This window comes from Colossoma macropomum, unplaced genomic scaffold (genome assembly GCF_904425465.1).
Source record: "Colossoma macropomum unplaced genomic scaffold, Colossoma_macropomum, whole genome shotgun sequence".
NCBI lineage: Eukaryota > Metazoa > Chordata > Actinopteri > Characiformes > Serrasalmidae > Colossoma > Colossoma macropomum.
Genome location: NW_023494798.1, coordinates 14142371 through 14169482, shown reverse-complemented (window position 1 = coordinate 14169482; position 27112 = coordinate 14142371). Strand labels below are relative to the sequence as shown.

General features: G+C 39.8%; 1 protein-coding gene across 1 annotated transcript; it reads left to right on the top strand.

Moving 5' to 3' along the window:
- The first annotated feature begins 5662 nt into the window (after positions 1 to 5662).
- n4bp1 (nedd4 binding protein 1) lies at positions 5663 to 19154 on the top strand. The gene is made up of 7 exons (XM_036584945.1): positions 5663 to 6251; positions 9552 to 11032; positions 15543 to 15673; positions 15857 to 15953; positions 16098 to 16205; positions 17560 to 17661; positions 17778 to 19154. Exons 1-7 carry the CDS (start codon positions 5946 to 5948, stop codon positions 18079 to 18081), a joined length of 2529 nt encoding a protein of 842 aa, XP_036440838.1. The 5' UTR covers positions 5663 to 5945; the 3' UTR covers positions 18082 to 19154.
- The last annotated feature ends 7958 nt before the right edge of the window (positions 19155 to 27112 follow it).

Sequence of the window (27112 nt, the reverse complement as noted above, 5' to 3'; positions counted from 1 at the left end):
TAGTAAATGACTTATGTCAGGTATCTTCCCAAGTTCACTGAAAATTACAGTTGTTAAGCCCCTCTAAAAGGGGAATTCCACTGGATTTCAAAATTTCTGCATAGTTCAAGCATTGAGCTGTAAGCAAAGTCATTCAGAGTGGTTTGATGTGAACTGATGCATTGTAGAGAAACTTACTGACTCAGATTTCTTTACAGTGTATCTAAAATGACAAGTAGACATACACGTGTCTTCTAAGTTTTATATGTAATGTTTATGATTGTAAAATAGTGGTAAGCAGGAAAAACCTTTTCTTTGGAAACTATTTTGCTTTACAACACCCTGCATTTACCTCTCCACCATGAATGTAGGTCAAGAATTTTAGGCCCAAACTTTATCTCAAAACTATCAGTCATCAGGCAGTATATTAATAACCATTTCACAGAACCTTCTGTGAGGAAGCTTTTAGAGGAATTAAACTCTTCAGATGTTTGTTTCCTATCACTACCACTGTGAACAATTCTGACTCAGCAAGTTTCTCTATAACAGAGCATTTCACAACAAACCACTCTAGATGACGCTGTTTACATCTTAACAATTTCATTATCACTGAATCCCCCTTAAAACGAAGAACAATTTAGACTACAAACCTAAACTTGTTTTATAGGCAAAGTTAATGAAAAAGTAGTGATCAATCAGCTTCATTATTTCTTAAACTTAAATAGCTGCCTGGCAAATTCCAGTCAGGTTTCTGGCAGTATCACAGTACTGAGATTACGCTAGTAAAGGTTTTAAATAACATTCACCTAAATGACTTCTAGACAAAATACTGACCCTGGTGCTTTTGAACCTTAGTGCTGCCTTTAAAACACTTACAGACAGACTGGAAAACTGGGCAGGACTTTCCAGAACAGTCCTAAACGAATCATATCTAGAAAGAAGGGACTATTTTTGACACTTGGCAGTTATGAGGTGTACCCCCTTGACGTGAGGAGTACCTCAGAGATCCATTCTGGCATCATCCTTTTTCAACCATTGCATGCTCACACTAGACTGAATCCTGCTGGAAAACAAAAATGCTTATCTATGCAGATGACACCCATCTATGTACCCATGGACACAGCTTGTTCACTAAATGACTACAGTCCTTTAGACCCTTTATGCAAACGCACTGAGCATGCTGATAACTGGAGGCGTCATAACTTCCTCCAGCTGAACAAGGACAAAACAGAATAACTGCATTTGGCTCCAACAAGGAAATACTCAAGATTAACACTTATTACAGTTATTATTATAGAAAGTCAGTTTTTTATCACTTCAAAACATAATAAAATTCAGAGAGATTATGACTGCACATGATCTAGAAAACTCTTTACACTGGCTCTTGGTTCGCTACAGATTTTAAAATACTAATACTTCTTTACAAATCACTAAATGAACAATGACTTAATCACATTTTTGATATCCTGGAAGAATAAAGCCCTACTAGATATCTCAGACCACTAGATAGTGTTGTAGTCAAGACCAGTCAAGACAGAGCCCTGGACACACCGAGTACAAGTCAAGACCAAGACTTTGCAGCAGTCAAATGTCAGTCAAGATCAGTACCAGGAGTGGCAAGACCGAAACTAGATTAAGATTTTTCAGAACATAAAATTAAAAAGAAGGGGGGAAAATTGAATTTGTTTGTAGCTCATTGTAAACTGATTAAAATCATCCTGAACAATGAGCCATTATATCTCTTTTTGTAAGGTAGAAACTCTAGAACAGTAGTCAAAGGTCAAATAATTTAAGTCTTAAATCCTTACAATCCCAGGTTTATTACATCTGAAGGGTATTATTCAGTGACTACAAATCTCAATTCCAAAAACATTGGGACAGTATGTGAAATGTAAATAAAATCACCCACTCACTCACTCATCATCTAAGCCACTCATCCTTCTGGTTTGCGGCAGGGTGCTGGAGTCTATCCCAGTGCTCTTCGGGTGGAAGGCAGGAGCACCCTGGACAGGTCACAAGTCCAACACAGGACAGACACACATTCACACACACACTCACACCTAGTGGCAATTTAGTATCTTCAACTGGCCTGACTGCTTGACCTTGGACTGTGGGAGGAAACTGGAGCACCCAGAGGAAACCCACGCAGACACAGGAACATGCAAACTCCACACAGAAAGGACCCCAGTCACCCTTCTTGCTGTGAGGTGCCACAGTGCCGCCCTTCAGATGAGATCAGGAAATTGCATTTTGTAAATTCACTTTGACCTGTATTTATAGTAAACAGTACAAGGACATTTTTAAAAAACATCTTAAACAGATGATCATGCTTGGGTATAAAAGAAGCAACCAGAAAAGGCCTAGTCCATAATGAGCAAGGATGTGTTGAGGATTGCCAGTTTGGCTAAAAATGTGTCAGCGAATAATCCAACAGTTTAAGATCAACATTCCTCACTGGGCAACTGCAAGGATTTAGGTATTTATATCTACAAAGATTCAGAGATTTTGGAGAATTGTCTGTGTGCAAAGGGCAAGGCCAAAAACAACTGAATGCCCATGACCTTCAATCCCACAGATGGCACCGCATTAAACACTGACATGCTTCTGTGATGGATATCACTGCATGGGCTCAGGAACACTCTGGCAAACCATTGTCAATAAACACTGTTTGTCACTGCATCCACAAATGCAAGTGACTGTACTATGCACATTCAGCAACGTCCAGAACTTCTCTGGGCTTGAGCTCATCTGAAATTGACTAATGCGCAGTAGAAACGTGTTTTGTGGTCTGACAAGTCAATCTTTCAGATAGTTTATGAAAAATGAAGAGAAGGAACATCCAAACTGTTATCAGCATAAAGTTCAAAAGCCATGGGTAACATCTGTGAAAGCAGCATTAACGCTAAAATATTTATACACACTTTGGAGCAACATACGCTGCATTCTACATGAGGCCTTTTTAGGAACATCATGTTTATTAAAAGTTTGAACCCAACAGTGGGTTCTGGTCATTTGAGGGTTAAATGAAGCAAATAGCATAAGAAACTTAAATATTGTAAACTGAAAAAAGCTGTAAAAACTGTGTTTTTTTTTATTTTAGACACTTAAAGTAGGTATAAGTACACTGTCTACAGCAAAGTCTATTGCACAAATTACACTTTCTACAATAAAAGATTGAAACTCCTGAAATATAGAGGGGGAATGAAAAAAACAAGTATTTATGCACATCATTATAAATTACGTATGTGCCTGTAGCATTCTGGCACATAGCACCCACATGAATGGCCCACAACCAACCAACCCGCCACATCAATGAATTAGGTTCAGACTATTATAGATAATAAAAGGAAAAAAGACTGGAAAATACACAATGATATCCCCTATGTCATCTCCTTTGAATACTTTTGGCTGTTGCTGAGCATGTAGGCTAGTAGACACTGCTTAAACAGGGCTGCATTCCTGTATTTCCCTGTCATCTGTCTGGCAGGTACTGCTGCTACCTGACTCATCAACGGTGTCTCTTCATTACTGAAGACTTTTACTTTTTCAAAAGCTTGAAAGATGTTTAATTGCTTTTGCTTACTTAATCTTTAACAAATTGTCTGTAAAAGCTAAAACAAAATAAGCACACAGTGCAAACAATGTCATCACTAATCAGGATGCTACCGACGAAACTATTAAGCATCCTAAGCTAAAGCACACTGCCACAGAGGGCGTGGAAAATGTTTATGGAACATGTATACCTTACCTTTGATGACTTCATGCACAGAAGTAGACAGTTTACATGACACTGCCAAAAAGAACACAGTAACTTTTTCCTTTAACTTTAGCTGACATTTTTTTATTTGTATTTGGCTTTGGGAATGGGCATCCTCCATCGCTTTTACAGATCCTCCAGGCACATCTTTTGAATATCGGGAGCTTCAAATTCACAAATTACATTTACAAACTGTCTGCTCGCTGCTAAAAACGGAAAGATTGGCCTAGGTAATGGCAGATAGTTGAACAGTTGCCAAGCAGTGATTGAAGCAGAAATGTTGTGTACATTCAAGAATGACATGGCGAGGGTCAGGATTATGATCAGCCATATGACAACCCTGCTAGAAAAACCAGCATAGCTGGTCTACAGCAAAGCCAGAATGTTCTTTTTTGGATGCTGGTATGCTGCTCAGCAACAAAAAAGCTGCTATGCTGATCACTAGCAAAACCAGCAAATGCTGTGTTTTAGATGCTGGTATGGTGGTCAACCAGCTGGGTGACCAGCTAAACCAGTACCAGACCATTACTAGACCAGCATAAATAAAAAATAAACTAACTTAGACCAACATGGAATACATGCTGATCAGTGCTGTTTCTCAGCATGGAAGTTTGTAATTAGTTCATTTTATGCTGTGCAGCAGGTAAAGTTCCTGCTACATGTCAAGGAAGCTGTTTAAATTTTGTCCTAATTATTTGCTGGGACCACCTAGGGCTTGGGCATCGCCTGGCCTGGGCGTCCGAGGCTATAGACTTGAATATTTTTTAATAAACCCCCAAACTTATTACGTTAAGATATCACACAGTTTACTCTGGCTCATTTGCACATCATTGTCATCAACCATGGTTCCATTCAGGGACACATTTACCCACTCCTCAAACTCAGAGAGAGAGATAGCATGTGTGTGAGAGAGAGAGAGAGAGAGAGAGAGAGAGAGAGAGAGAGAGGAGAGAGAGAGAGAGAGAGAGAGAGAGAGAGGGAGGGAGGGAGGGAGAGAGAGGGAGAGAAAGAGAAAGAGCGTGGTGTGATAGAGAGTGCGTACATGCCTGAAATTTCTGTAACTAGAACAATAATTAATAAGAACAATAATTATTTTAACTTATAAAAGTAAATAAACTTACAAAATTTCAAGTTCACTGAACATGTAATAGTAAGTTAACAGAATCTTGTGTGCTACATTCTGTTAACTTATTATTTGAAGTACAATAAAATAAAATTAAGCCAGGTTACTTACTTTTTTAAGTTAAAACTCCAAACTAGTTCTTGTTTCTCTGTTAGCAGGCCATTTGAGAAGAGATGTGTAGAAGAGATGGTTGATGTTGAGATAGAGGAAATGCACCATTGAGAATAGCATCACATTAACAAAACATCAACAAAATGGTTCTACAACCATCTCTGTCTCTGACACATTTTTTTTTATTTTCAAACAGTATTTCCTTCTTTTATTCGGTTTATTTAATGATTTTGTTTATAAAGCCAATTAACATTGCTGAATCATTGCACATTGTGTTGATGTGTGAGTCCTCACATTAAAAGTGGCAACTTTTTTATTCACTTTTTTTTATAAAAGTGGCACTTTTTCAGGTTCATTTTTAAAAATCTTTAAGACTTTATGAAGCTTTCGTCAGATTTTATTAGTGATTTCAAATATCACTAAGTAATTTGACCTTCAGTTTCGAGTATTTTGGTCTCTCCTCATTCAGAGAGATGGGGTCTGGCTTTGTATGGCTGGAAATAACTGCCCGGCGGCGTTGAACAGACTTTTCTAAAAGGACTTTAAATAAACCGACCTGTAACTGGGACAGTGGAGCGTGTAATGCAGTGAGGCTGAGGGAGGTGGAGATGGTTGGTCTGGAAGGAGGGTCCTGCAGCGGCAGTGGACAGGTAAAGAGAAACTGGGGCACAGACACGTCTGAGACGCTCAGGAATGTTCAGCATGCGTGCGATGCATGTGTATGTGCGCATGAAATGAAGCCGTGTCGTCTACTGATGACATCACTGGGGTTTTCCGGGTGTGAGGGTTGTCAGATGCAGATCCAGCTCTGACCAAAAGTTGCAGTCCGCGACACACTCGCACACTACTGGTCGAGGTAAGAGAAACCAGTGATCAAACCATGAAGGGGGGAAGCGAGTCGTATTATAGCGGCTGTTTTGTATAGCGTCGCCGTGACTAACGTGGACTTAACAACAAGTCAAAGAAAAGAAAAAGATGTCAACAGCGCGGCCCCTCCCAGGCCTGAAGCGGATCACCGAGGTAAGCTGCGCGGCGCCGCCGGGGAACAGCCACACTCCTGCCGCCAGCAGACACCCGGCAGAGCTGACCGTGGACGAGTTCGCGGTCCACGAAGACAAGGAGACAGAGTTAAAATGCACGAAGACTCGAGTCGAGCAAGTTTTCCAAGTAACGTTTACAATTATCGGCCTGCTGGACCACACCGGAGCCCACGGGAGTAGAGCATCGAGACAGATCTGGCTTCAGCTGAAGGGGAAAATAGAGGATGTGGTGAAAGCCAAGGTAAAATATAACTTAACTGTGTTATGTTGGCAGCACTGGTTGGTGTAAACTTTAGTGTTAAAAGACAAAATGTATAGTAAACACATCTTAGTCTAACGCTAGTTCGGTTAGCTTACCAAGGAAGGCTAAGTTGTGACGCTAATGTTAGCAACAAAAATGAGAGCTGCTAAAACGAAGCCCCACTACATGTGTTCTTAGTTAACGGGTAGAAAACAGTGTTATAATCTGTATTTTACTGAACATATAGGTTTTACCATTAGGTATGTTTGTATTTTAAGACCGTAACGTCACAGAAGTTACGTTTGTTGACAGTTAGCCTGCGTTTCACAGTAACGTTGACATCTACTCTCTAGGCGTGATTAGGCGCTGTTAGCATTGCTGTTGTTATTAGGACATTGTTGTATTTTATTTAGATTTTCTTTAGATAATCATGCCGATGTCGTTCTCATCACATCATCTCTAGTCATGCTGGTTTCACAATGTCTTAGAGCAACACAACCGGAGATGACTTTTCACACAGTGGTTCAAACAGCACTCCTTTCTGTTTTCCTCTCCGAAGTTTCCTGTCATGGTACCACAGAGAAGCACTGTAGTTCACGAAGCTCCGGACCTTATACGACTTTACCTTACACGGTTTGGTGTATTTTATAACCCACATGCTCCTGACACACGATTGTTTGTGTTGAACTGTAAAGAGGAAGACAGAAGTGCTGGTGCCAGTAAATGTGGAATATCCACCCAGTGATAAGCACCACAATGGAAAACCCAGAGCCTGAATTTTCTTTAGTCACTTTATAATCACATCAAGGCAAGGACATTGTACAATAACTACTATACAATAATTAGATAAAATCACACCCGATGTACTAATGTGTGTGTGTGTGAATATATATATATATATATATATATAGATATATATATATATATATAGTATATATATATAGATAGATAGATGGATAGATATAGTGCGTGTGTGTTTGTGTGTCTATATTTTACGTTTTGATCATTTTATCATCATTTGGGGAAAAATTTGTGATGAACGGACTAATAAAAATGGCCCAAAATTACTTGGAATAAAATCTCTTTACGTTAACCTCCATTATAAATTAAGAACTTTTTTTCCTTCTCCTGTAAAGTTACGTTTTTGAGATACAAGGTTTTGTTCCGACAGCAACGACATATATATTATTACATGTCAGCAGGCTGTTCAGATCTCCAGGAACACCAATTATCAGATTACTCACACACAACAAAGTGAAAAAACTGAAGATTTCTGTTTGACTGGGCTGTGATAGTTTCTGTCATTCTTGCATGATAAGTGCCTCATTATCATGTAACAGTGACCTGTTCATGAGTAATAGGCAAATTAAGAATTTACTTTTAGATTATGGATTTTTTTGTGTGGATTTTAGTTGTAGCCTTGCGTTACACCTGTTTGGAGTAGCGCCACGTCACATATCCCATGATGACCTCAGCTTTCTCACATGTCTTTGACAGGTACTCTGTCTCTGCTCAGTCAGACTGGGGACCCCCCAGTGTGCTTCATTTTCAGTTTCCGCTGCCTTAAAGAGTTGTGAGTTTCAGCCTGTTGTCTTTACTGGTAATCTGTGCCCATAATGTACGGTAAACGAGCTGCTCATTCAACATTTCAAAGCCTACAGAAGAAAAAAAAAGTTTCAGCCCTTTTCAGCTGCTATGGTCTACCCCAGGGGGTTCCTGTGTCACGGTGACGCTTGCATCTGTTGCAGCAAAGGAGAGGAAAACGAGTCATTCCAACACAGAACCACATACTTGCTCTCTGAGTCAGCTGTTAAGAAGTTTCACATATGCTAAGTGATAGATGTTTTCATAATTGAATGTCTTTCTAGCTGAACAAACACAAAAGCATGCGATGATGTTCCCCAAACATAAGTTTTTGATTTTTCCTTAATGTGCCATAAGATGATTATGTGCCGTAGGCTAGACCTGTATACGTTCCACATTCATCAGTTACATGTAAGTCGCATCAGGTTTGAAGGATGCCAGTTGAAGTATGTGTAAATAAGCTTGACGGTGCAGTTATGAGTATGATTTTAATCTGCACTGTTACATAAGGAAGCATTTTACGATTATCTGTACTGTTTGTCAGTTTTCCTTTTAAGAAAGGACTGCAGTACAGTGCAGTTGTTTTAGTACATAACTGTGTGTAGTTTGCATTTCACATGAGAATGTAAAGGCCTTATTCCAGTTGACTTTTCGTTGAATATTCGTTTACTTTTTGTACCACTTATTATTAATTTCTTTTACTATTCATTAACTTCCCAACACTTAGTTATGTTGCCAAATCCAGTGTCACATCATCAGAAGCTACTTTGCTTCTTTTGTAAAGTTTGCAGTTTGGGGCATTACATGTTAAAAGTTACTCAGAAGCTAGAAGTTCTTAACATTAATCAGAGATTCATATGGAATTGTGTAACTCTATTGTTTAACCAGTTAATTGTCTAGAATAGTTTAGTGAAATTTACACTGGAGCTGTGAAACTAATGTAGCTAACAAGTAGTGGAAGCTTCTACCCCACCAATTAGCACTGTGCAGATAACCACACCACTTGCCTCAAACCACATCCAGTTTTTAATATAGACATGCTTATGTGCTTTCTGATACTGAATGATGTACTACTATCTTAAAACATAGACAAAAGTACTAGGGATGAAACAATTAACAAAATTCAAAAATGTTTTTCGGCACAAGGAGTGACTAAAACTGTGCCTTATTCTGTTTCCCTTTCCAGTTTACTAGAGCGTTCAACATTTTAAAAGTACAATGTTTGGAACAAAAGCAGTGCTTTATAGTGCTCAGATCTAATGCTGTTGGCCACAAGCTAAATTGTTGTAACATTGATACAACTTTGCAGTGCATAATAACATGATGAATCACAATGTGGCACAATACATTGTTATCAGACATCCTGTAGCCTAAATTTTGTTTTACCATTTTTATATATAACTGTATATCATATGTTGTCACAAATCACATAAGCAAGCCTGTTTGGTAGGGCATGAAAATTTGATCACTTGTTAGCTACATTAACCTTGAAGCTCCAGTACAGAACTGAAAAAGCAAACATTGCACCCCCATATACGTTGGCTTATGTTTATTTGTATTTTTGCTGAACAGAAATATTAGATTCAATTAGTATACGTTAATGGCCAAATTTGTATTGTGGCATGTATGGAAACAGTCTCTACTTATGGATACAGTAAGACAGCACCTTCTATTACATGCTGACTCGCAGCCATACTATGCTTGTTCTCTTTGCAGGAGTATGTTAAGGGCCTGTGTGACCCAGAGCTGCAGAAGGAGGAGTGGTATCCAGTGGACATGCATTGTATCTTCGCTGGTGCTCGTGGCCTCTTTCTGGACCGGTTGCTACGGGACACCAGTGCTGAGGTCCAGGTGCTGGAGCCAGGCCGACTGAGGTTGTTGGGGTGCGCTGAAGCTGTGGTTATGGCACAGAGCCGCATTCAGCAGTTTGTTGCCCTTTTCCAGGAAAAACGCAGCTTGCCCCCTGACCGAGAGCCCTCAGTCAAGCGCACTTTTAAGACTTTTGTGGAGGAGCGGGCTGATAACTACACAATGGAGCTGCTGCTTCTGCCCAGTGCCCTAAAGGAGGAGCTTCTGGGGCTGGCACAAAGCCCTACACAGCCTGCAGGTGCTGTAGACCTGGAGCAGGACCGTTCTCAGACCAGCACCCCTGTAACTGAACTCTCCAATCGCATCCTGGGTGCTTCATTCGAGGACAGAACCTCTAGACCCACACCTACACCCGAAGCAGTGGTGCTGAATGGACGGCCAACGCACAAGCGGCGCTCATCAGAGAGTGAGCAGAGGGACACTAAGAGGCAGTACTCGCTGGAAAGGCGGGATGAGGAGCCAGAGAGGGAGACGTCACGTGATACCAGTCAGACACGGACCAAAACACCTGCCAAGGGCACTCTGGTGCTGGACTCAGTTGAGCCTTCAGACGAGGGCGAAGCCGTGAGCCCAGAGACCAACGTTCGCTGCCTGGTTAACTTCTTTAGGACCATGGGCTACCAGCAGGAGGTGGTGGAGCGGGTGGTGAGGGAGACAGGCCAGACGGAGGACACTTTCCTGCTGCTTGAGCGCATTGTTGAGGAGAGCCAGAAAAGTCAGGGCACACAGGGAGGACAGCACACGTCAACCTCCACAGCTGACCTTTCTCCTTCTGCCAACACCAGCTCTATCTCCACCTCCACATCCACTTACGCCCGACTCAGGGAGAAGGAGAGGGTGCAGGGCCGGGCTCTAACAGAGATCAAGTCCAAAGAGAACATTAGGGTGTCCAGCAGTAATGGCTTCAGCCAGAAGAGACAGCCTAATACCATAGTGCTGGACGAGGAGGACGATGTTATAGAGATAGGAAGAAAGTCCAGAACTGTGGGGCCGCTGGATCTCAGGTCAGACTCCAGGTTTGATTACCTGTCACGGGGAGGCTCTCAGACAGTGGGGCCTGTCCGGATGGAGACAGTGACCATGCTGCGCAGCTCCTCGCAAGGTCCTGTGGCTTCAGAAACACGACCAAGCTGCTCCTACCAGACTATCTCTGGAAGGGTGCCACTGCCCCGCACTGAACCACCAGCACATCCCAAGGCCTTGCCCCTGACAGGGATGGCCCGCTTCCATCAGTCCTTACGCATCCCGTATCAGTTGGTCTTGCAAAATGAACCCGGCTGCCCAGACCTCAGACATGTTATCATAGATGGTAGCAACGTGGCCATGGCGTAAGTTAACATTTATTGATGTGGGTAGACACATATATCAACTGTATTCATCATAGATGTAATAATGCATTAATTGTGGCGTTCCACTTAATCGATTTTGGACAATGTTTTGTTTACAGTTCATTTGCCAGAATAAAGTAGTAGGGCTGGCCCAAATAGTTTGAATGCTTGGATGTTTGTTTGTTGGTATTTGTTTCTCTATTTAGTATTCAGAAGTTTTTTTAAGTCACAGAAATTGCATCCTAAAATACATTTTATAAGCAAATGCCTTTAGATAGAATAGTTACTATTTATGGAAATTGTTAAGAAATAAATAAACTGTGCTCAGTTTAGATGAATGCATCATAAATTCATGACAGGCATCAACTGCACAGCTTTCTTCATTGCGAAATGAAGCTAAAAGGAAAAAAGGAACTGTGTGGGGAAGCACTTATTGAATGATGAGAAAAATACTCAGTGCAAAGACAAAATTTGTAATAGGAAGTTGGTATTTCATGAAGATACAACCAGCATGATGAATCATCTAAAATATTTAATGAAATATAGTGATTCTTTTCTGTGTACTTCCATCTAATCCGCACTTCCACCTATTCAGGTCTCTTCTGTAACTGCTTCAGGTGGGCTTACTGTAAAACAGTATTTTTAAAACTTGACAGCGCAAACAGCAGATGTGTTCATCGTGATGAATAAACCAACTCGGATGATCTAGCATTACCAGCTGCCCACTGAAGGTGTTACAACACCAAGTTAAAAGTTAGTGCTTTTGTTGTTTTTTGATTTATGACTTGTCTCAGTAATTGGCTTTTCTGCTTTCTTTTATTTGCCTCAAACAAACTGATGAAGACACATCCAGTTCACATTCTGTTTACTTGGCATCTACATAAGCCTTTAATGACAACTGACATAAACCTATATAAAAGGCTTATTCTATGTATCAGTTGTCGTAACACTTTCTCAGGTGAAAGGGCATCAAAATTGATAAAAGCAGACTTTAACAACCGACATTGTGTCTAAATTAAATTGTCACTGAAGGCTTATATAGGTGTCATGTAGCCTTACAAATGCTGCCCTTCAGTAAAACTGTGGAAAATAATTGCAATGAGTTTATGGAATTGTGATAAGGCAATTATTTAATAATTGTGAGTAGGCTTCGATTCGGTATTCGACAGACGCACATCTAGTGCAGCCGGTATGGCCTGAAACGCTGGTCAAAATGGAAGCGTTCTTGTTCCGTGAAACAAACAACAAATATTTTTGTTTTTAAGTGGGCTTTTGAGAACAGGTATTAAAGTAATTGTTCGGAAATGTGAGCAAGTATTTGTAGACTGTAAAATGCTGTTTGGGCCAGACCTAATACATAGTTATACATAGAACATTGTAGAATATTTCTATTTTCTCTTTTAAAAAGCTGTTGTTCCAAAAGAATCAAATTGAATTATGGTGAAATTTCTGATTAAATGGACAGAGATTTAACTCTTAATCTAGCCTTGGAAACAAAGTGAAGTTTTTCACCCTGTAGTTGTGGATGAATGTGCATGATGACCGCTTTGGTTCCAAGTATGTTTTGAGTGTTGAGCATTTTTAAAGGTTAAGAAGTCACTTCCAGTAAGTTGTGTGAATGGGCATGTTTTTTTTAACTCAGGGGTGTGTGTGTGTGTGTGTGTGTGTGTGTGTGTGTGTGTGTGTGTGTGTTTTAGATAAGGTGCAAAATATGTGGGTGAATTTTGTGTTGGCTGAGGTTGTGGGGACTCTGCCCACACATCTTCACGCTTCCTCTTTGCAGATTGCTGCAGATCTTTCTCATCTCTCTCCCCCTCAAATCCTTCTCTTCAGCATTTCTCTGTCTGTTCTTCTCTAGGTGGTTTCCTGCAGGGCCCTAGTAGTTATGAGAACTGTGACTGTGGACACTAAGGTGTGATTAATGGTGTATGAGTAGGTGGATGACTTACAATAGGGTCCTACTTGAATAATAATAAAGTTTAACATGCATTATAGTTGTGGGAGATCAAAAAACCCACCACTTTGACATTCCTCTGACCCCCAAAAGGTGTACAGACACATCCTCTGGGCAAAAATCAATTGTGGGCTGTCCCACCTTTTGAAAAATGTGCCTGTGTGGTCTAAAGTAAAGTCACTTTTGTGAGTAGTAAAAAAAATGAATGCAATGGTGTCTTTCGGACACTATTTTACTACACAGATATTAAAGACACAATCATTCAGCGTAATCAGATGTGCAAATGGTGACACCATATGCATCAAGTAATACAAACAAGCTTCTAATTTTACTCCATCTTACAGTTAGCCATTCACCTAAACTCATGTTTACCTCTTTCAAGAAGAAGGAACTGGATTCCCCACCTGATCTGTGTGTTGATGATTTAAACAGATGACCTGTATGTAAGCAGCATTGTTTCCGTGCCAGCAGTTACGTGATTCCAGTAGGGCTACGTTCAAAATATTGATATGTCAGTGTATCACAAGTAAACACATAGCAATTCACAAATTGACACTGTAACATATTGTCGTTCATTGGTAATTTTGCAGCCACACACTCTTATGCACGCAAGCTACCTGTGCTGCTACCTTTGCGTTTAAAGGTGGAGAAGGTTCACCCAACTGCCTCTGTTTGCTCTGACCAGTTTCTAAGAGTGACCCACACCTAGAGCTAGTCCACATATATTCCGATTCTAGACGTTAGCTCCTTTTGCACTGTCATTTAACAGTAATTAAATAGAAAGAGGTTAAGTGTGAACACAAGCCAGAGTGAAAATGCTGGCAAGACTGACATGGCAGTTTACTTGCACGAGACCTAATATAGTTCCTCATCGCTTATGGGCTCGTATGGAAACAGAAGCCAACACAGTAAAACAATAACATCTTGAATTAAGGGGAATTCCGCAGATTTCCACTGACGTCTTTTATAATTCAGCTAATAAGATGTAAATCAAGTGATTCAGAGTGGTTTTGTGTTAAATGCTCCATTCTACAGAAACTTACTAGGTCAAGAAATGGTCATTGGAGTGGTGATCAGACCCAGATATCTGAAGAGTTTAATGCTTCTAAAAGCTACATCACAAAGTTATTACGGTTATTACATAACAAAGTTATAAATACACTGCCTGATGTCTTTGTTTTTTGATAGTTTTGAGAAGGTTTTGGCTTTTGAACCACATGCACCACATTCATGGCAGGGAGTTACATACAAGGCATTGTAAGGTAGAATAGTTACATTTCATCTGGAACTCAGAAGACACGTGTGTTTACTAATTGTTTTGGATAGTTAATTAAATGGCTCTGTTTGTGTTGTGCAACCCCTGCTTTTGTTTGTAGAATGTTTCATTTTCAGGATTTGAAAGTGAAAATGTCACTCGAGTGTATTTTATACACAATTTTGTGTATATATCTATATCTATCTATCTATCTGCCTATATATATATATATATATATATATATATATATATATATATATATATATATATATATATATATATATATATAAAATGTGTGTGTTGATGAGTGTATTGGAAGGATGTGTCTGTCAGACAGGCTGTAGAGACACTGACTCGAGAATATCTCACACTTCATGTGTGCGCAAATGTGGGCAAACCTAAACATCATTATGTAGAAATGAGTCCAAAGCTTTTGACATAATAACAAGAAATGTCTGTTGTACATCTGGTGTGTAGTATCTTTGTAACGTGTATTGTGAAATTGCTGCAAATACTTAGCCCTAGAACCATAGAACCACATACATATTGTATGATTATTCTGTTTGAGTGAACTTAATTTGTTCATTCAGTTGTTGGTGATGCAGTGGCTGGTTTCACTGTTGTGATGTAATGTGTGATTGTATGTTGAAACATTTGTTCAGGATATAGTTTTGTTTCAACATACTGTAGTTTCAGGATTTTGGTTCCTTGTCAGGACAGTTGCTTAATTCTTAAAGTGGTAAGATAACCAGGTCAGGAGAGCAGGTGATACTGATACTGTAGCTGATACCCATAGCTAAAACTACGAGGGGTTTTCAGTGTTTTTTTTCTGTTAGAAGTACATGTGAGAAATGAATGGGATTTTTTGCATATTTGACAATTTATGTTTCCAGATTGGCTAGGTTATTTTACTATCTACGTCAGCTGCGGTACATTTAGTAACGCTTCCTGTTGAAAATCACTTTCTCTTGTAGAGGGAAGTTCCCTCTTAAGTGTGTGTGTGAGATCTTTGTGCCTAGATACAATGCAGGTGTTTATGTTTTTGCACTTCTGTGTGTATTGTTATAAATGATTTCCTTGGAGATTTCATCTCAGACTTTTTCCTGAGTGTAATTCGAATAAGGGGAACTTTGCTTCTTTTAGGATTTAAAGGCACATACAGTGTGACTCAGACTTTACAAACTTCAAACGCAAGTTTTTGACTTTGCCCTCTTTTTTTCTGTTACGGTTATTACATTATTATATTACCTGTCAGGAACCACCACATTCATTAATCATAAGTTGGCCTGTTTTCTTTCCAGTCATGGACTAAATCGAATCTTTTCCTGTCGTGGGATTGCCATCGCTGTGGAGGCCTTCTGGCGGAGGGGTCATCGAGAGATCACTGTGTTTGTACCACAGTGGAGGCAGAAGAAAGACCCCAACATCGCTGGTTAGCACCCAATGCATTCCTTCACTTCAAATGTGTCAACGAGGGCTAGTTTTAATTTGAACTTCTGCACTGTAGCCTTGAGCCGCTGTGTTCATTCAGTTGTTACAGGTGATAAATTTGTCTCATTCACTGTGTACTGTCAGACTTGATAATTTTAAGTTAAGTGTTCCTCGTTCCTCCTAGAACAACACTTCCTTAATCAGCTAGAGGACTTGCGATTGCTCTCTTTTACTCCTTCCAGAGAGGTCTGTGGACAAAGGATCTCCTCACACGATGACAGGTATAAACTCCTTAAAGAGGTCAATCTTTGCCACTAATAAAACCTTTTTTTTTTAACTTAAGTCATTGGCCATGCCACTTGAAATATCATACACATTTCAGCAGATGCACTGACCTAACCTTTACTGTTGTGCATATCCTACAGGTTCCTGCTTCATCTGGCAGAGAAGACAGGAGGCATCATCGTCACCAATGACAACCTGAGGGACTTTGTTAGTCAGTCCGACGCTTGGAGAAATATCATTCGGGAGAGGTACAATCTCTATTTCTTTGTTGAGTCTTAAGCTGGGCCTACACTACATGATTTTTAGCCTGGTTTTATCCCAGATGTCTCCTCTCAAAACTCTTCACAGTCCAAAGCAATTTACTAGTTTGAGAGCTTGATCAGAAATGATTGACAGCATTGATGATCCGGTAGCACAAGAGGGGGAAACAAGAAGAAGAGAGTGAGAGAGAGAGAGAGGTGTAGAGGGATCAGATCAGGCTAGTCGACAGCGCGACAGAATCACTGTCCAGAGTTTATGAAGAGCCTGTATTAGACTAGATTTCTATCTCAGCCGTTCACGACGGCTCCAAAACAGCAGCTAAATTAGTCTGTATTTTAAACGGATAAACTGTAGGTTGTGGGCGACACCTGTTAACTAAAGCAGCTGACAGGCGCTGTAATAAAATATATGCAGCAGAAGTTTAATAAACAGAATCATTATAAAAGAAAGAAGAAACCCGTAAACATGGTACCTGTTTAGCTCGGATCAGCTAGCTCGGCTAACGCTCTCTCAGGCCGGAGTCGAGTTGTGAAAGCGGATCTCAGCAGGTTTCGTGTTTGGCCGCTGATAATAATGCTGTTTTCATGTGAAATGAATACAGATGACCGTTTGGATGCGGTCTGTTCCTCATGTGTGCTGGTTCAGTTCTCCTCTGTCCTTCTCCACTAAACTGGACATCACTGTAGTGTTTTTCCTGCCGGAGCTGCTGTTTTTTGATTGGTGAATCTTTTAAATTGAACCGTGCTTCGCTCGTATTGGTTTCTGAGCTGATACGGTCATAATTTATTTTTACTCTGTAACGTTATGAAAATGAAAGTAGCGAAGTAAAAGTATTTAATTAAAAATTAACTCAAGCAAGAGTAAAAGTACTATGATTTAATTCTACTCCAAAAAGTCCCGTTACAGGGAAAACTGTACTCAATTACAGTAACGAGAGTAAATGTAATTCGTTACTTATACCTCTGCCTATACATATTTTGTAACATATTTGACTTAAAATATTTACATGTCCTGTAGTGTGAGATAGTCAGCTGCATAACCCAATGAGTAATTTGGGTGTTAGGCAAGAGAGAAAAAAGGCAAAGAGACAGGTGTGCATGCTGTGTGTGCAGCTGGTTGCTGAACACAGGCAATTAAGAGCCTTTGTAGTGTTTATAATGTATGGACCCAGATATAAAGTCACTTTCTTTATAATTTCAAGTCATCTGTCATTTTGAAGTAAAATATTTCTCCAGCTCTCGTTGTAGGCTAGAACATCTTTGTTTCTTCGCAACATTTATCTTTAGTTTGGTTTATACTGTGTTGTCTTATCGGGAGCTAACTGTAACTGCCTCTTTTCAGACTCCTGCAGTTCACCTTTGTTGGGGATCACTTCATGATCCCAGACGATCCTCTGGGTAAGCACGGACCTCACCTGGAGCAGTTCCTGCGCAAAGATAGCCAGTGAGTTTTATAGAAAATGACCTTATGTTTTTTACAACTGAAATGACATCCATATGTGGTTCTTTGCAAATGTGCCTAGAAAAGGTATGTGATGTCCTTCCTTTATCCATATTTAGACGGAGTACTGTCACAGACCTGCAAGTCGCACCTCTAGGATATGCACAGACGCTTCAACCACACGCCTTCCCCTTCCAATCCAGGCAGCCTTCACAATGGCCACATTCTGGCCCACCCGACTGGCATCCACCTCGGCCGTCCTCTTCCCCACCTCCTTCTCAGCGGTCACCCTTAGAAACCACAGAGTTGAAGAAGAAGTTGTACGACATCTTTCCCGACCAAAAGCAGCGCATCGACCGTATCCTCAATGACAATCCGTACATGAGGGACCTGAACGCACTGTCAGGCCTCCTGCTGGGCTGAGCACTACACCTCTGTTTTACTCGAATAAAAAGCCTTTGAATATTAAACGTACAGTCCAGGCGGCGTGTATTTTTTGTACATATTTATTATGAATAATCTTCTCATAATTTATCTATTAAAAAACTTTGTTCTAAAAGGTGTTCCTGCCACACAGCTGTGTTTAAACTGGCTTTGCTACAATGACTGCCTGAGGATGGTTGTTGTTTTCTTCTTTTTTTTCTGTTTTTGGTATGTGCGCAAGTTTAATGACAAAATCAGCATTGCTTTTGAATATTGACCTTTTTGAGTCAAATGGCAGATCCATTTTTCTTAAAATGTACAATAAGCAGTTGGAGAATTTCTGTATTATAAAGTGCCCCCCTAAAGTGCCCTAAGAATCTGTTTGACGTATGTACCTGGTCACTTGATTTCCCACTTTTACAGTACAGTGCTTCTGGGGTAATGAAAGCGAAGTGTGTCCTTGCTAGGAAGCTGTCTGGAGACCCCCTCCAAAATGACTGTCTTCAAAGCCAGATGTACTGAAAGCCTTGAGAATTTCACAGAATCATTACTCAATTTTTTAGTACTCCCATTTCCTTCTCTTGATTGGGCAACCCACCGAATTTACAAGTAGTGACTTCAGATGTGAAACTATCCAGCTGACCTAAATTTGTATTGCCATGACTGTGTTGACCAGCAGAGGGCTGTATGAGTGTAGAAACTCTTCACTAGCTTGCCACAATGTCTGTACTGATATCTGAGAACAGAACCTGATGTACAATTGTAAAAAGAAAACAGAATTATTTGGAAATCATTCCATATGTTGCCACTACAATGGAAATGTTGCACATTGTCTTTGTTCCCATCCTGTTACCTTTTTTTGCTGTTTTGAGTATGTACAGCAGGGGGTCTTAATTTGTCAATTTATATGATTTGGAGGACTTGTGGGAATTTGTCTAAAATAGGGAAGGAGAAAACCTGTGCAAACAGCATGACTATCCAGGCGAGCTGTGGGTATCTCACAGTGAGGCTGCAGGATCTGTGCTAGTTTCCTTTTTTTCTGGATGGCAGTGTTAATAAAGGCCATGTGTTTATTCGACATAAACTCTTTTTTCCCCACCTGCAAGTATGTGTAGATAAACTTTAAATATAGTCACGCTGTAGGTTAAGTAACATGATGAAAAAGTTACTTACCTGATCACTAGCCATGTTCATGGTTTTGCAAAAATATAATTAAAATATTTTGCATATTTTGAAGTAGAGCAGGTCCAGTTGGGTTATGATTTATTCATTCTAAGTACAGTAATTTTCATTCCCAGTTCTGGGAACCCCATGCACTTCACATTTCCGTGTTTCCCCTGCTCTTACATGCTTGGCTCAAGAACGGTTTAATTACCTCATGAGCTTAATCAAATGTGCGTGAGCAGGGAAAATGTAAAAATGTCCACGAGCACTACATGGGGTCCCAGCACTGGGATTGAATGTACTTTATATCCACAAGTATCAAGACAGCCCTTTTAATTTGTGACTTAATCTTCTTTAAGGTGGATCCGTTGCTGACACAGATGTTCAGTTGTGCACATGGAGCTTGTATAAACTCATTAGAAAATACAGCATTGGACTGAGGACCTGTGTTTTCTGGAGTGATGGAACACCATTTAATAATATTTGTGATGAGTTTAAATGGTGTTTGTGATCCAGAAGAGAGGAATTCTTAATGATTTTTCAAAAATTCAGCATCATTCAAACGGTGTTCAAAGTGGTATGATGTGAAATGTTTTATAAGAAACTTACACTGCTGCTAATAGGAACCAAGGTTTATGTCTAAAATGCAAATATAGCTATTTTATATGCTATCCAAAATGAGCAATCAACCCACTCAAGTCTTCTGAGTTTTTATATGCAACATTAATAATAGTAAAATAGTGGCAAGTCTGGGGGAAAAAAAGGTTTCTTTAAGTATTATTTTACCTCACCTGTTGTAAAATAAATTCTCAGGCACCAGGCAGTATATTCATAACCATTTAATGTAGTAACCCTCCATGAGGGAGCCTTTAAAGGCATTGAACTCTCCAGATGTCTGGTTCTTGTCACCACAGCTGTGAACATCTCATTAAATTTTTCTAGAATAGGGCATTTCAAATCAAACCACTCTGAATGTGACTGCTTAAATGTGAACGATTTAGTTATGCAGAAAAACAAATTCCAAGTAAAACTGATTTTAGAAGAAACACTAGGTGAGCATGCGTATCTGGACATATAGGGCCAGTTTCCCAGACTCACATTAAGCCTTAACAAAATCTAAATGAGATTTTTAATGGTGAAACACCATTGGATTTGTGAGTCCAAGGCTAGGCTTAATCCATATCCATAATACTGGCCCCTTGTTCATCTGCCATGCTCCCTCCTTGTGTGTCTCTGGCCTATATGTAAATCAAACAAGCAGTAGAGGGAGCTATTTTCATTTCCTGAAGGCCAGCTTTAGCTGACCTTGGCACTCAGCAGTGAATGACTTGCATAAAGCCTTCTGTCAGAATGCACATCCACTCTCATATGTGGTCAAGGGGTTCACAGTGATGGTTTAAGTCATCTCACACATCTTGCTCCCTGTATGTAAATCTTCCATGACTCACTAGTGAAGCCTGTCTACTCTTTGATGTGCTATTTTCAACAAAACCAGTGCAGATCTATTGCACTGCCCTCAAATCTCTCATAATTGATTGGCCTGGGTAGCTTACAATTGGTTTTGTCACTCTTTGCTGTGGGGGGTGTCCCTACTTCACATTGTGATCAGGTTCTCAAAGGTTGCGTAAGAGGTGATCTCTGAAAGCTCCCTCATTATGCTAACTGCTGAGCTTGTATTTTGAGCTGAAGCAGATGGGTCACCTGAACTCTGGAGTGCGAGGAGAACACCACCTGTTTGGAACTGGCCTGCTGTACTGATTACTGTAATATGATTATGCCAGTATGTGCTAAGCTGCCTTCATTGTGCATGATACTACAAAATTATCTAACAACATAATCTTGGGTATCGGTGCATTCAGTTACTCTGTGAGAAACGATGGACGAATTTACCCTTCAGAGCTCAATTCTTGTCTTCATATACTGTAGCATAGTCAGTGTATAGCATTAACTCCAAGTTCAAGTTGCTGCAATTTCCTCTTTTTACAAAATAGCAAATATGGATAGAAGACTGAATGTTCATACATTTCACTGTCCTTGCTTGTCTCCACTGTCATTACGATTTTCTTTAGATTTCCAAAATTGCACTGGTCTTTGTTTTGTCCTTCGCAGGGTCTGATCTATTTTTGGAGCTGTGCCCTGGGGTTCCAAATGCAACAGTGGTGGATTACGCTTAGTCTTAGGTTGGAATCTCTGCCTCAAAAGCTTTATAATCCTTGCTGTACCAGCACGCAAACATAAAACATACAGCCCCAGTAACTCAGAAAGGCCCCTCAAAAGTGCATGTTGGTGAGTTAAGAATGATCCACTGAAAGCATTACCACGGGGCTGCAACGTTCATGTGCTAGTTAATCATCCGATAGTCATCACAAGGGGTCAAGAATCGTGGGTTAGCTTAATGGATTCCACCACTGCTGTTGTCAACGATGTACCATTTCCTCATGCTGACATATTTAATCCAGGATACATCTCTTTTGACATGTTTAATCCCAATGGACCCTTTGCTTAGTATATCCTTCTGTCATCTAAGAAGAATCTCTGTAAGTCTTGAATTTCCTTTGGAATCACACATGAACAACCCTATGCACCGTTTGTATGTGCTTGAAACTCATTAATAACTGTTTTGGTGCAGTGTTTTCCACACATAGCCTTGGGCATCAACCAAAACATATATTGACAGCCAAATAAGTACATATTATACCATTTTAACAAATTCTGAAATGTTTTATGTTGTTATATTGTTTAACGATTTCCAAAATATTTTATTTTGTTGCTCCGGGCCGCAATATTTGATGCTGCAAGCTCATTTAAAAAAAAACATATGTTATAAAATATATACAAATAATAAAACTTTTTTACTCCAATTCATACATGCCTTATTTAAATATTAATATTAAACATTTATAGGGTGCTTTCCATTGAAAAGCAGCTGTCCCAAAACCTAACTCCCACATTTCAACTTTGTATTTCATTTACATGTTTTTGCAGTTTTGTCAATGTTATTTTTAAAAGATCTTTTGGATTCATTTTAAGGTGAACTTGAAAGATTTTGATTTATCATTAAATTCTTTATAAACTCTATACATTTTTTATTGAATTTTTTTTCATGTCACTGAAACAGACTTTTAGTCCATAGGTGGAGTCTTATTTTAGTCACACCCCTGCATTTTAGAGCAGGAAGTGAGACTGCACCTCTGTCCCTCATGGCCACATGGTGAGCAGTTAGAACCCATTGTTTAGTAAATGTGTCCCAAAGTCTGAAAATCAGTGTAACATTAAGAATTTTCACTGCCGAAACACATTTTTTCTGCATTTAAGTAATTTTTCTGTGTTTTAATAAACGATGTTATGATTTTATGTGTGTACAACTGTTCAAAGCTGTGTTTGCTTATCATGCAGTGCCTTGCATTTTTTAATTATGCTCAAAACTAGCTCAAACGGTCACTCCTGAAACAGTCACTACTGAAACCTTTGGTAAAGTTTCAGTAATGACATGATTGTGTTGGTAGTGGACATGTTCAATCTTTTTTTTTAAATAAATATAATTAAGGTATAGAGTCACTCAAAACAAAAGGATTTTGGTCTAAATTCCACGCAAGTTAAAAGTGCGAAATGTCAATTGGCAAAATTATTCATATAAGTTTATGTCAGTTGTTATGAAAGGCGTATGTAGGTGTTGTGCAGTCTTCTGTGAAGTATTACCAAAGGTTCTAAAGGAGTAGAGTCTATTGGTCAAAGTAAGGGGGGCCGGAGAGAAAAGTAGACCTTCCTTTATCTGTTCCTTTCCTCTTTTATATCTGAACATGGAAAGAAAGCAAACAAACAAAACACTTTCTCTGTTCTGTCCAGGGAGGAAGGCCCAAATACCATCAACATTCCGAAACAGCTCAACATTCTCAGGCACTCCCCCAAATCTCTCCTCCCAACAAATTCCCCCTCTCCTTCATCTGCTTCCCTTCTCTAGACCTTTTACCTAGTGTCTCTCTCCCACTTTCTCTCAGCAGTTCTCCCTCTCTCTCTCTCCCTCCACTTCACTCACACATACACACACAAATGCCCACTCTGTGGTGGGACAGTGTGCTTACATAACCAGTAAGTAATCCCCTACCAGGCCTCCCCCACCCCTCTGCTCCGTGTAAACTCACCCGGCCACAGTGGGCCAGTTCTGTCTGCTGAGATTACCAGCTAGGAAGTAATGGACCCCTTTCATCTTTAATCATAAACATGCCGCTGCAGATGCATTTATTTTCGCAGCGTGAGCAAAACCAGGAGACCGAAACAACAGGCGGTTTAGTGTAAATGAAGACTGCACAGATTGTTATGCACCTAATCAGAAGCAAGGCTTCACGTGCAAGAATGTTATTGTGGAGTATTTACTGAATAGACTCAGTGTGCGCAGAGATTATCAGGGTGGGGGTGTGGGAGGGGTGTGTGTGTTTGTGTAGGGATTTACAGATGAAATGAGTTCCTTAACAAACAAAAGAGCACTGAATTATCAGTTTTTAGGTACATATTCCTTGCATACAAAAGGCAGAGACCACCCTACATTTATTTAATTTTCCAATCAAAAAACATCTATAAAGTATAAGTTGCTCATTTTTCTGGAGATATTTCTGAGGAAATTAGAAATAAGATAATCTACTTGCATAAGAAAGGGAACAACATAGGGAAAGAAGTGAAAAAACAGAAGTTTCCAAAACTAGAGTCATTGAAACTGAAATTAAAGGATACAGAGAAAGTAGGACTCCTAACAACCCCGGTAGACCATCAAAACTGCCACCATCAGACAAACAGCACTTTCACCTTTCATCTTTGAGAGAGAGGAGAAAATCAAGCTCCACTCTTGCTTCCGATCTGAAAAAATCCACAGGTGTTTGTTGCATCTATCTATCTGAAAGTCTGAATCTAAAAGTTTGTGTAGTTTTCAAGAAGCTGTTACTGAGAAAAGGAATTGCGCAAAACAATGAAATATGCTAAATGAAAGACGCTGCTGGAGTTCTCAGAACAATGGACTGTACAACCCAGACCTCAACATCACTGAAAGTATTTGGGATTATTTGGGTTGTGAGAAATGCAACCAACTTCTAAGACTGAACTTTAGAGGTGTGGAAAAATATTCCTGCAGATTTCTTTGAAAAGCTGAAAGCAAGGATCCTGGAAAGTATGAAAGCTGTAATAAAGGCAAAGAGTGGACCCAGTAAACACTGAAAAGGCTGATATTATATTTATTTGTTGAGGCTTCTGTGTAATTTTCTGTTTTCTGCTTTTTTCCCTTATACTGAAAAATGAATAACTTGTACTTAATGGCCATTTTGACTTGAAATGAAGGATAGTCTCTGATTTTGCAAGTATTGTACCTTCAAAATAGTTGCACTTTGAATGTATGGAAGTAGTGACTGTAGCTGATCTATGGCACAGTTAATCAGCCAATTAAATCTACCTCATCCATCAATGGAAAGGGACCGCTATAGACAAAAGGACCACTTTAGGACCACTGCTGACTTTATATTATTTAATGGTGTACCATTCTCAGCACTCTCAACAGTGACGCGGTAGTGGCCTGTTAGTTGGTGATGTGCTGGTATGAATGTATCAGGTGTAAATCAGCTGGTCAGTGAGTGTAGGCATAAGTTAAGAATTAAGATCACCCGTAAAAACAACAAGAAGATTTGCTATGAAACAGCATGGCATTGATTTAACTGCCCATACACACTGAGAGAATTCACCCCATTGCAAGGGAGTAAGCTTCCATAAATTTGCTGATGAAGCAAGGAGGCAGTAGTCACACTGATGCTGTGAGGCGCTCCTGCGGCTGCCTTGCGTTCTGCGGAGGGAGTGGGACAACCAGGCTGAGTGTTTTCTCTGAATGCACTGTTTTGACTCCTCCATGTGGCACGCCGGCTGCACCCGTGGCTCAGGGAGGAGCCGCTCCCTTCCCTCCATCTGCTGCAGAGCCACAAACAATGATGTCATTTCCTCTCGGCGGCTGAGCTGGCAACTTTGGGAGCTGAAAAAGAAAGCAGGGGCCGATTCATCATGAAAGGCTGCTCACTTTTATGGCCTTGTGTTCCAGACACTCTCTCCATTCACTCGTACATTGTCCAGTTACAACAGGCCCTTCCAAAGTGCTACACTCTAGGAGCTTTCACATGGTGTTTATTTAGAAGGAGGGAATGGCAGTATTGCAAGGACTGGAGTTTCTGTTTGTGAACAAATGACTCATGATGAAAGTAAACCTCTTGCCATATTATGACATCTTCTGTTCAGATTTGTCTGCTGTTCAAGCAGTGGCTTAGAGGAGATGTGCAGGCCTGGGTATCTGCACACATGGTCTTTGTTTCTCCAATGCACCTATTCATTTCAGCTGAGAGTCAGACTGTTTATATACTATTTGCATATGTCTAGTCTGACAGGAATGGTAGATGTGGAAAAAAGTGACTTTTTTAAGTGCAGGGCAAGCACGCCTGGCAGAATGCTGAGTGTGTAATTGGTCCTGTGAGTCAGTCTACCACACATTTGACTTTCCACTGAACAATGTCCAAATGTCTGCTTTATTTGACGTTTTCTGACATAATTCAGGTTTTTTTTATGTTTGAAACACTGTAGTGGATGCAGTGAACTGTTTAACTCGCATGCCTTCTACGGAGGAGGATGTGGCCAAGTTCAAAAACTGAAAATGTGTCCCAGATTAAGTGAACTCACCCTATTCTTCTGCTAGTTGAAGGACACAACTATAAGACATGGGCATCATTAACAGGCTATAATATCCCAATGTCAATAATACATGTGTGTTGGCATGTTGTTGTCTTGAAACCCATTGAAATGGTTGCAACTTTGAGGTATAGCTATAGAATATCATTGTATAATATTGGTATTGATGGGTATTAGTATCAGAAAAACATGCTAGATTGGATGAGGGGAAAAAAGGATGAATCCAATGCAATTCTGTAAGAAAATCTAGCCTGAAATACATACTCACATTGTATGTTGTTAGCTGTGTAGTTCTTCCTGTGGGATAGTGGAGTGTTTAGGTAGTTTGAGTATTATAGCCTACTTTTAAACTACAGCCTACTTTTGAAGGTGCCTCAATTAAAAGAAACTAATTTTAAATCTTAGTGTTTTTTAAAGAAGAAATGTCAAAATTTCAATAAAGATACTGACATAGAAAAAGTGCTGTCTTGCCATCTCTACAACATACCATCACTGCTTCACCAATACTATAGGCAAGAACAGGGGTGGTCTTGGCATTCCCATGAGCCCCATAAAAATACAAATTAGATATAATGTACGTGTTGAAGTTAAATAATTTATTCCAAAATATACATGCATTAAAAAAACAGATCTTGCAACTGTAGGGATACTTTTCAGTCATTTCAATGCAGCCTCACCTCCCCTGTCATGGTAATAATGAACAACTTCATGCTGACACATGATGACACAACTGCATATGGAGAGGAGGTCCTTCAGTGTGATTTTCTGGGAGTTAAGATGGAAAATTTAATAAAGTTACACAAGCGTAGCAAAAAATGCAAAAAGAGGGAGGAAAGCAAAACTTTTGTTGCTTCACTTGTGAGGCTAATTTTGTTTTGTCAATCAAGACAAGAGCTGTACAGGCTCAGCAGACTGTACATAATGCTATCACTAATGTTAGTGTAGATCCAGTAATTACTCCAAAAAAATAATACATAAAAGTTACTAATGACTTTTCTTAAACTGTAATGGGATTATGTTACTTATTATTCCCAATAATCTCAATACTCATTACTGCACTTCTAACTCTGTACCAAATTATCTCACTATATTGTAAGATTCTTGCTTGTTTCAAGCATTATTTCTCAAAACAAGCAACATGGTCTGCCAATATTGTGAG

What these genes read in the sequence shown, in the direction of transcription:
- n4bp1 (XM_036584945.1), top strand. Translation starts at nt 5,946, where the DNA reads ATGTCAACAGCGCGGCCCCTCCCAGGCCTGAAGCGGATCACCGAGGTA. An exon ending in GAAAGACCCCAACATCGCTG is followed by an intron (nt 15,674 to 15,856) that starts GTTAGCACCCAA and finishes CGTTCCTCCTAG; the next exon opens with AACAACACTTCCTTAATCAG. An exon ending in ATCTCCTCACACGATGACAG is followed by an intron (nt 15,954 to 16,097) that starts GTATAAACTCCT and finishes CATATCCTACAG; the next exon opens with GTTCCTGCTTCATCTGGCAG.